The following is an 11,266-nucleotide window of genomic DNA, read 5'->3' on the forward strand; positions in this document are numbered from 1 at the left end:
CTCATTTCCACTCAGCCCCAAACCGCCGGAGGATGCTTCACACCTCCCAGACACCGCGCTCCATTAAGCCGCCCACTGTCTTTCAAACATCACTCAGGGGTCCCAAGAAGCCTGCGCTCACCACCTCTCGGAGACCACAAGTCCCAGCATGCAAAGCTCCTGTTAGAAAAGGGCCACTAACTAGACCAGGATGCAACGCTCTGCGAAGGGGGCGGAGCTCTCTATAGGGGCGGCCCAGTGGTAGCGTCGCCTGGGCAACTCCAATTCGGTGACAGAATACACTTCCGCTTCCGCCTCTGAGCCCTGGGACCGGGAGTCTGCACGACTTCGTAGTGTGACGTCGTCCGTCTGCGACCGCGCGGCTCCGGAGGTTACGCCGGGTGGCCTCTCCGGTTTGAAGCCCCAGAGCGGTTCCTTGTCGTCTGCGGCCTCTGATCTGGGAGCAAAGGGAAAAGCGGCGAGATGACAGACCGCTACACCATCCACAGCCAGCTAGAGCATCTGCAGTCCAAGTACATCGGCACCGGCCACGCCGACACCACCAAGTGGGAGTGGCTGGTGAACCAGCACCGTGACTCCTACTGCTCCTACATGGGCCACTTCGACCTTCTCAACTACTTCGCCATTGCCGAGAATGAGAGCAAAGCGCGAGTCCGCTTCAACTTGATGGAGAAGATGCTGCAGCCATGCGGCCCGCCAGCCGACAAGCCGGAGGAGAACTGAGACCCCGCCGTGTCACCGCTGTACGTGAGCATCTCTCCCTGAGTTCCGCCGGTTTGCCGTCATTCCCGCGTGTTCCTCCCCCAAGGGGACTGATTTTCCATGGCTCTGCTGCTCGTGCTTTACTTGTGCAGAGGTGCTTACTGGGGGCGTCCCACCTGACCTGCCTTCCTGTGGACCCTGTTTTCTTGTGGAACACAGCGTTGGGAGACCGTCAGGACCCCTGAGAACTGTTACCGGACCGTGGAGAGAGCCTAATGCCAGCAAACGTTAGAGAAGACGGCACTGGAGTGAGACGGGATTTAGAGGCTCGTTTTCAGCTAGTTGATTGTCGTTGTTGTTTTTTCTATAAAGTTTGGAAATGTTTCAGTCTCTTGGTGTGGACTACTTGTGTTCTGGTGGAGGGGTCCAGGGACGGCTCTGGAACTGTGGTTTCAGGGGAGGCGGGAGGATGGGGGCGGATAAATAAGGGGAGGGTTGCGGAGGGGTTGGGCGGTAGTGCAGGACCAATGTTCATTGCCGGACACTTAAATGCGTCCTGCACAACGTTTAGAATGTTCCCCAACCCCGACTTTTCCCAAGAGCTTTTTTCAGGCCCATAACGCTTTCAGTATTGAGGTTTGTGATCATTGTATCCCTTCTTTTTCTTTCATTCAAAAATATCTTTGCTGGCATTGCCCTCTCTCTGTAAATTGCATCCTCTCTTTCTTTTGGGACTTTGTGGACGTGTTTCGAGAATTGACAACCTGTCAAAACGAGTTATTTCATTAATTCACCATTCAACAAATATCTGTTGAGTGCTATGTGGCAGGCATTTCCCAAGCTTTAGGGGCTTGTATTACACTAGATGGGGGAGCAGGAGGCCCCACGAACTGCAGACATAAGTAAGCAAATGTTAGAAGGTGCTGTGGAGAATGGGACTAGAAGTAGGGTTGCAGTTTTAAACAGGACGCTCATGTTAGACTATTGAGAAGGTGACATTTGAGCAGAAGCTTTAAGGAAGTGAGGGAAATAGCCATGCAAAAACTAAGGATATTACTTTCCAGGCAGAGGGAACTTCCAGTGCAACGTTCCTAACACAGGATTGTATCTGACTTGTTGGAGGAACAGCAAAGAAACAAGTATGACTGAAGGGAGTGAGCAAAGGGAAGAGTACAGGGGTAGATTATGGAGAGGGAACAGGTAAGAGTAGAGCCTGGTGGTCCAGTGTAGACTTGTGGCTTTTACCCTAAAAAGGTGGGGAGCCATTGGAAGATTATTAAATTATACGATCTGACATATTTCAGATCAGTGGGTCTCAAACATTTTGGCCTTGGAACACCATTACATTCTTAAAAATTCTTGAAGACCCCACAGAGCTTTTGTTTTAGAAGGTTATAGCTGTTGCTGGTCACCAAATTAGAAATCAAAACTGAGAAAAATTTTAAATACCTGTAATTCATTTTTAAATAACAATAATAAAACCATTACATGTTAACAAAAACATTTTTTATGAAAAATAACTATTTTCCAAAACAAATAATTTCGCGAGAAAAATGGTGCTTTTTTTTTTTAAAAAAAACAATTTTGCAGTTGTCTTCAGTATCTGGCTTAGGATAAAACAGCTGGATTCTTGTATCTGCTTTTGCATTCAAACTATTGGGATATGAAGTTTTGGTTGAAGTATTTTAAAAACCACTTCACATAAATATGTAGTAAGGGAGAAATCTTTTTTAAATTTATTTAATTTATTTATTTTTGGCTGTGTTGGGTCTTTGTTGCTGTGTGTGGGCTTTTCTCTAGTTGCGGAGAGTGGGGGCTACTCTTCATTGTGGCGTGCAGGCTCCTCATTGCAGTGGCTTCTCGTCGTGGAGCATGGGCTCTGGTGTGTGGGCTTCAGTAGTTGTGGCACGCGGGCTCAGTAGGTGTGGCACACGGGCTCAGTAGGTGTGGCTCGCGGGCTCTAGAGCACAGGCTCAGTAGTTGTGGCGCATGGGCTTAGTTGCTTCGAGGGCTGTGAGATCTTGCCGGACCAGGGCTCAAGCCCGGGTCCCCTGCACTGGCAGGCGGATTCTTAACCACTGCGCCACCAGGGAAGCCCCAGGGAGAAATATTTTAATAGCCTTTTCAAATAATTGTGGATATTCTTTGACACTCTAGCAAAACCCAACAAGTGGTAGTTTCTTAGAAATTAGTTACAACATGGGGGCTGGTCAATCAACTTTTCATTCTCTATTACATTAAAATTCATTAATCTGTCTTGAACTTTGTGGATCTTTTACCCATATGTGATTTTGAAATATCTTGCATTGCTCATTTGGAAAGTGTTGGCTCACTGAGTTACACAGGCCCTCTAAGTGTTGACACATTTCATTGTGTCAACATATCAAAATATGTACTTCGTACATATTATTAGTATCACCACTGATCTCATCAGGAAAGTCTTATAGTATATGAAAGCTGAAAAACTAACAACGGTGGTATAAGTTTTCCACAATTTGGAGTTTTTACTTGATAGCTTAAATTTGGTCACTGATAGCAAATACTGTCTGTTGTTTTCCTTGAAGTGACAGGCCCGTTTGGTTCCTTTTCAAGAAAATATCTGTCAAATACCCTGAGTAACTGCAGTTCATCAATCTTTCAAGTAAAAATGATGTTCCTTAAGAAAAAAAAGCCAGTTGAGTTTGTAACTCAATAGCAAGTGCTTTTTCTTGAGAAAACCGTTGTGCTTTGGTGGCAGCAGAAATGCTTTATGCATACTACCAATTTTGTCATGAGAAATATTTTAAAAGATGTGTCCTCATGGGCTAAGAGTTCCTAAAATCAGTACATTTTATTGCTTCATCAAGGACATTCTGAAGTGAAACTGAGTTGATTTTTTAATTTTGTTTTTATTGAGAGTACATGGCAGTGGAGAATACAATGACTACCAGTAGTTCGGTGCCACTATCTTTTTTTTTTTTTTTTTTTTTTTTTTTTTTTTTTTTGCGGTACGCGGGCCTCTCACCGTTGTGCCCTCTGCCCTCTCCCGTTGCGGAGCACAGGCTCCAGACGCGCAGGCCCAGTAGTCGTGGCTCACGGGCCCAGTCGCTCCGCGGCACGTGGGATCCTCCCGGACCAGGGCTTGAACCCGCGTCCCCTGCATCGGCAGGCAGACTCCCAACCACTGCGCCACCAGGGAAGCCCGGTGCCACTATCTTGATTGATGCTAAGTGCTAGTAGTTTTACTCACTGTTGCTTTTGTACCATCTGTACAAATGTTAACACAGTGAAAATGGCGAATAAAATCTTAGTATTATTAAGAAAATAGTGTTGACTTCACAGATCTCTGAAGTTCCTTTCCTACCATTTTCACTTGAAAATAAAACTAAGAGACTGACAGATTAAACTATAGTTATTTAGACTTGAGTATTTAGCAGATATTTTCTCCATAAATGAATGAGATGGGCCATCACTTCAAGGAAAACAACTGAACTGCTGTTTCAGGGGATCTTTCTGGCTGCTGTGTTGAGAACAGATAATAGGTAATGTAATAGAGAAGAGATTGTAATTGTCAGCAACTAAATAAAAGTATCAATACTAATGCTTTTCCCCCCATAAAGAGTAGGAGAGAGTCAAACTGTAAATTCCCATCCTTACAAAATTGGCATGAGAGTGAGCCCTTGTCCCTCATTGGAGTCTGTAGCAGTAGACCAAGAGAGATGACAACCTGAATTGGAAGTAGAGAAGAAGGCACTGGATATTTAGTATGGGGTAGCTTATATAAAGAATCAAATGAGGACTTCCCTGGTGGTGCAGTGGTTAAGAATCCGCCTGCCAATGCAGGGGACATGGGCTCAATCCCTGGTCCGGGAAGATCCCACATGCCGTGGAGCAGTTAAGCCCATGGGCCGCAACTACTGAGCCTGCGTTCCAGAGTCCACGAGCCACAACTACTGAGCCCACGAGCTGCAACTACTGAAGCCCACGTGTCTAGAGCCCGCGCTCTGCAACAAGAGAAGCCACTGCAACGAGAAGCCCGCGCACCACAACGAGGAGTAGCCCCCGCTCGCTGCAACTAGAGAAAGCCTGTGGGCAGCAATGAAGACCCAACGCAGCCCTAAATAAATAAATAAATAAATAAGAATCAAATGAGTAATGTGGAAAATAAAGAGCTGCAAGAATTTAGAAGAAAGTTAGTAACCTAAAGACCCCATGAACTGGCTTGGTTTATATTGTTAGGATTCATAGGTACAAGGGTTTTGGTCTGTTTTATTACCTGATATAGCTCAAGTGTCTAGAATTGTGCTGGCACATCACAAGTGTTCAATAAATGTTGAGTGGTGAATGTGGAAAGATAGGGCTTCATCTAGACAATACTCTAATTTATGTTTTAGGCAGTCTTCAAGTTCACCGAAGTAGGTCATACCAAAGAAAAGAGATATTTGAAAACATGCTTCTTAGATAGTAATAATAGCTAACATATTGGTAGCTTTCATGGTGTACCAAGTGTTCTATCTTATGTGATCTCTGGGAGGTATTATCTTTGTTTTACAGATGAAACAGCTTCAGAAAAGCTATTTGCCCAAGGTCACACAATTACTATGTGGCTAAGCCAGGATTTAAACCAAGTCTTTCTAGTTGCAAAGTACAAAGTCTTAAATATACTGTTGCCCATGGAGGTCTAGTATATGAAAATCATATTAGAATAATTTGAAATAAGTTACTGTCTCAGATGAAAAATGGAAATATTAAAAGTTTAGTAGGTTCTAATGAAGGAATATCAGACCAGTGTGAAAGTTCTTATATAACTCTAAGTAAAAAAATGTAATTTGAAATATATTGCATAAAGATAATTTTAATGGGAATAATTTATGTGGAAAAAATCCATTGAAAGATTTGAAAGTAAACAAAATGCAGTTCAAATAAATTTACTTGAACCTGTTACTCTTTTTTCTGTACTGGTATAAAATAATATTTGTATCAAACACAGGAGGGCAGCAGATGATACTCTGGTAGAAATTGCTTTTGGAAAGAGCTCTAAACTTGTAGATTTCTGCTAATGGGAGAAAATCAATTCTTTTTATATTATTTTCAGTGATGTCATTAGAAAGCCACTTCGTGAACTATAAAGTGATAAACATGTTTATCTTTGACAAATATGTAGTGAATACTACAGATCACGGTATTATACTTACAAGGATGGGACAAGGTAAGGACCCTACCCTTAAAAGGATACTAGTTAGGGAAATGGATACAGCACCACATAAATAACTCTGATCTGTAATGGCAAGAGGTGAGTGCTAAAGAAAGATAGAAAAAAGGTGATAGAGTTTACAAGAAGAATTTTCAAACTGCCTGTGAGAGAGTGAGTGGATGAAGACATTGTTGAGAAAGAGGCTTTTAAGCAGGACCTTGAGTGATAAGTAAGATTTATTTTATTTTTATTTTTTTATAAATTTATTCATTTTATTTTTGGCTGCTTTTGGTCTTTGTTGCTGCACGGGGGCTTTCTCTAGTTGTGGCGAGTGGGGGCTACTCTTTGTTGCAGTGCGCAGGCTTCTCATGGCAGTGGCTTCTCCTGTTTCAGAGCACGGGCTTCAGTAGTTGTGGCACGTGGGCTCAGTAGTTATGGTTCACGGGGCTCAGTTGCTCCATGGCATGCGGGATCCTCCCGGACCAGGGCTCGAACTCGTGTCCCCTGCATTGGCAGGAGGACTCCCAACAACTGCACCACCAGGGAAGTCCCGATAAGTAGGATTTATATTTGCTAAAACAAGGGCAAGCCATGAGGAGCCTCTGGAGATATGACCAAGCTGCCCTAGCAAGGCCAGGAGAATTCAAACTGCTTATTCCTATTTAAAACCCTTCCATTACTTCCAATAACTTATGGCTTATAGGGCCCTTCACTCTTTGGTTCCCGCTCTCTTCAGAAGGCTGGAAAAGCAAGTTAAGGTCTAAATCCTAGGATAAAAATGTTATCTCAATTAATCTTCACAACAACGCTGAAAAGGTTATTATCTCATTCTACAATTAGCAAACAGAAATAGGAAAAATTAAGTTGTTTGCATAATATCACTCAGCCAGTAAGCAGTTGAGCAGGGACTTACACCCAGGTCTGATTTTAGCATCCACGTTTTTCATAGGGTAGGTCAAGGTTTTCAAACTATGTCTCACAGAATTCTAATTGCATGAAAAGTTATAGATGGTTTCTTTTCTGGGGGGTGGGCGGGTGGATAAGGAGAAGGGAGTATTTTGGTTAAATAAGTTTCAGAATTGCTCCACACGATGGAGGTTCATGCTTCAGATTAATTTTTTAAAGTTCTGCAGTTAGAAATTTTGCTTATCATTTCCTAAACTTATTTGAACTTGGAGTTCCTTTTCTTAAGAAATACCAAGATAATTTTGAGAAATTTTGGGGAGGGATACTGCTTTTGTCAATGAAAGAAATTTGAATAGAGAAATGGTGTGTTCAACCCTGGGCTTGAGAAAATGAATTTGCTGGCAGTGTGTGGGTGGAACTCATAACCACAGATAACTTTCCTTTCCTTCTTAGATTATTCTAATTCCTTCAGCTGAAAATAAGTACATTTGTGAGTGAAGAGTTCTCTGTTCTCAGCTCTGATGCGTTTCATGTCTCCATAGCTAGTGACTTAAAGACATTAGAAACAAAAGAGACTTAATTATATTGCACAAATTAGTTATGAAGCTATCTAGGGTCCATTCTCCATGGCAAGGATGTGAAAACAGCAATGTTATTGAGGAATTTGGACATTTTTGTTTACTCATTTTATTAGTGTCTGGAAGATGTATACTGAACAAAGCATCGGCAGTGAATAATCTGACAGCCAACAGTTGGTCTACTTCAGAGAGATGACAATTTGCTCTTATTTTTTAAATTTATTTATTTTATTATTTTTTAAATTTATTTTTGGCTGCATTGGGTCTTTGCTGTGCGTTGGCTTTGTCTATTTGTGGCGAGCAGGGACTACTCTTTGTTGCAGTGCGCGGGCTTCTTATTGCAGTGGCTTCTCTTGTTGTGGAGCACAGGCTCTAGGTGCGCAGGCTTCAGTAGTTGTGGCACGCAGGCTCAGTAGTTGTGGCTCGCGGGCTCTAGAGTGCAGGCTCAGTAGTTGTGGTGCACAGGCTTAGCTGCTCCGTGGCATGTGGGATCTTCCTGGACCAGGACTCGGACCCGTGTCGCCTGCATTGGCAGGCGGATTCTTAACCACTGCGCCACCAGGGAAGTCCAACAATTTGTTCTTAATTTAACTGACTTTTTATCTCACATCGCACATTCCTTCCAGGCTCCCCATGTCCTTCATTTTCCTTACCTGCAATACACACATCACACATACCTGCCCACTCAATCACTTAGCATGGAAATAGTGATTAATTAATAGTGATTAATAGTGGGAAGGGGTAAGAGGTGCTAGGAGGAAATCAAGACATGGAAGAATCCATCTCACCTTTCACTGGGTGCAAATGGCCTGCTACAAATGGCCATTTACCTCCAGATCCTTCCTTTCCTCCACTTCCCTCATTTCCTATCCACTGTTCTCAGTTGTTATCTTGTCCCCCAGCCTTACCTCTCGTCACTCTATCCTCCAGCTTTAGCAAACCTTATCCTTTCTTCCTCCATGTTGCCTCATGAAAGCAGTAGACTTCAAAACAGAAATGTCTTCATACCATTAAAAATGGGGAAGAAATGTAGTAGGCAATTTTAGGGGTTGTGGCATACAGCATTGAAGCGTGTTCACCTTCTCAGCCTCCCTTTCCAATCCAAGCCCTCTACTAAGCAGACCAGAGCACTAGTCCTGGTTCTGGTCTACCACTGTCTATTTCAGAATTCTACCCTTTATAATAAAGATAATATCATGGTCCTATCTCCTTCACCAATTTTGATATGGATCAAGTGATATTGTACTTTTTAGAAAAATTTGTCTTTTCCTAATTAATAAGAAAGGTGTAAAGAACAGTATAACATGGATATACCTTCTTCCTCAAATTGACAACTGTTGATGTTCTGTCAAATGTACTTCTCTCTTTCCTATTTTTAAAATAATTTTGCAAATAATGTATGTAAATGTGGCCCTTCTAAAAAATGAAAGGAAGCACTACAGATAAAACTAATGTTTCCTTTGACCACTCCTAGCCTAGTTTTTTCTCTCTCCTCATATCAATCCCTACCACCAAATGATCTCTATGAGTATACTTTCAGTATATCCATTAGACCAAACATATGTCTCTATCTATCTATCTATCTATCTAGTATAGAAGTATTTTGTGTTTTAAAAAATACACAAATGAAACTATTTGTCAGTTCCTTAAACAAGCTAAACATATAATTACCATACAATTCAGCAGCTCCATTCCTAGGTACATACCCAAAGAAATTGAAAGCAAGGACTCGAACAGTTATTTGCATGCCAATGTTCAGTGCAGCATTATAGCCAAAAGTGGAAACAATCCAAGTGCCCATCAACAGATGAATGAATAAACAAAGTATGGTATATACATATAATAGAATATTATTCAGCCATAAAAAGTATTGAAGTTCTGATACAAGATTCATAGATGAATCTTGAAGATATTATATTACATGAAATAAGCAAGACACAAAAAGACAGATATTGTATGATTCCATTTATATAAGGTACATAGAATAGGTAAACTCACAGAGACTGGAAGTTACTTAGTGATTATTAGGGGTTGTGGGGAGGCACAGGGGTAATTATTACTTAATAGTTATAGAATTTTTGTTTAGGGAGCAAAAAAGTTTTGGAAAAGATAGTGGTGATGGGTGCACATTGTGAAAATAATTAATGGCATTGAATTTTGTAATAACCTATATGGGAAATGAATCTGAAAAAGAATGGATATATGTACGTGTTTAACTGAATCGCTTTGCTCTATACCTGAAACTAACACAACATTGTAAATCAACTATACACCAATATAAAATAAGTTAAATTTAAAAAAATTAATGCCATTGAATTTTATACTTAAAAATTATTAAAATGGTAAATTTTATGCTACATATATTTTACCACAATTTTTTAAAATTAATAAGAATATATCAAAACCATTGAATAGTATACTTTATTTTTTTATTATTATTTTTTTTTTGCGATACGCGGGCCTCTCACTGTTGTGGCCTCTCCCGTTGCGGAGCACAGGCTCCGGACGCGCAGGTTCAGCGGCCATGGCTCACGGGCTCAGCCGCTCCGCGGCATGTGGGATCTTCCCGGACCGGGGCACGAACCCATGTCCCCTGCATCGGCAGGCAGACTCTCAACCACTGCGCCACCAGGGAAGCCCTGAATAGTATACTTTACATGAATGAATTATATGGTGTGTGAATTGTCTCAATAAAGCTGTGTTTATATATATATTATATATAGTATATTGTACATGTAATTCCATGCTTTTTTACATATTATATATATAATTGAATTATAATTGACATACAATATTATGTTAATTTCAGGTGTTCATCATAGTGATTCCATATTTTTATACATTACGAAATGATCACACGCATTATATTTTTAAGATCTATCCTGTTTGAGAGATATGGACATGTAGTTTATTTCTTTTAATGCTGCACCCTGAGAATATACCACAATTTATATATCCATTCCCTAATTAAGGGCACAGAGATTGCTCCCAACATTTCACTATTTCAAACAGCGATGTACTGAACAGCCTCATCCACGTCTCCTTAGGTGTGGGCAAGGTGTTCTATCAGGATACAGATGTGTATCGTGTGTTTTGAAAGGTGTAAAGCATCGTATAAATGTAGGGTTCTTACTTTCAGAACCTTTACTCTTGGCCATTCATTTAATGAATGTTTATTGAACCTGCACCAAGGCAAACAGGGTCACGGGCTTTGTGGATCTTACAGTCTTTGGGGAAGCAGACGAGTAATCAATTGACTAGAATCAGAGGTGACAAACTCATGAACACTTCGGTCTCTCCAAGGCAGTTCCTTCTGCTCTGTAGTTTTCATCTGGACCCACCTCAGCTTCTCATTCTTCCTTCCCTCCACTTGCCCCCTTTCCCTCCCACTGTTTCCATTTGTTATTTAACCCCCTAGGCAGCATTTTAATCATCCCAACCTCTTTTCCAAGAGTCCTTCCTTTATCCTTACTTACTTGCAAAACAAGTAGAAGCCTTGGAAGAAATTTTTCAGAAAGTGAGTTTAAAAGGGCACAATGGACATTTTCCCATGAAATTTAGGGCTTAAACATCCTTATCTTGTCTTTCTGCTAGGTTAACTCTTAACATTAGATGGTAAAGAATTATTAAGCAACGACAATGATTTTAGCTGATACCATTCATCATGTAGCTTAGCATCCAACACACCACAGATGCTTTAAAAATATTTATGACCAACAGCACTAGTAGATTCTATCATCAGACCACGTAAAGCACAGTCCTAGGCACCGAAGCGATACAAAGATGATAAAAATAAGGAAATAGTTAATGGGGAAAACAGTACACAAATGCATCTCCTGATTCTAGAATAGTGGACACTCATTAACTTCATTTGTTGAATTGTGAATAAGTGAATGAACAAATGGAT

General features: G+C 41.1%; 1 protein-coding gene across 1 annotated transcript; it reads left to right on the forward strand.

Annotated features, from left to right (window-relative positions):
• Positions 1 to 310: 310 nt before the first annotated feature.
• On the forward strand, positions 311 to 1,089 carry SF3B5 (splicing factor 3b subunit 5). Its single transcript, XM_082633964.1, has 2 exons — positions 311 to 743; positions 855 to 1,089. The coding sequence occupies exon 1, from the start codon at positions 463 to 465 to the stop codon at positions 721 to 723; it is 261 nt and encodes an 86-aa protein (XP_082490090.1). The 5' UTR covers positions 311 to 462; the 3' UTR covers positions 724 to 743; positions 855 to 1,089.
• The last annotated feature ends 10,177 nt before the right edge of the window (positions 1,090 to 11,266 follow it).

The sequence above is a fragment of the Mesoplodon mirus genome (assembly GCF_964341445.2).
Source record: "Mesoplodon mirus genome assembly, chromosome: 10".
Classification (NCBI taxonomy): Eukaryota; Metazoa; Chordata; class Mammalia; order Artiodactyla; family Ziphiidae; genus Mesoplodon; species Mesoplodon mirus.

Excerpts from the sequence above, each read along its gene's own strand:
- SF3B5 (XM_082633964.1), top strand. The coding sequence starts at position 463 with ATGACAGACCGCTACACCATCCACAGCCAGCTAGAGCATCTGCAGTCC.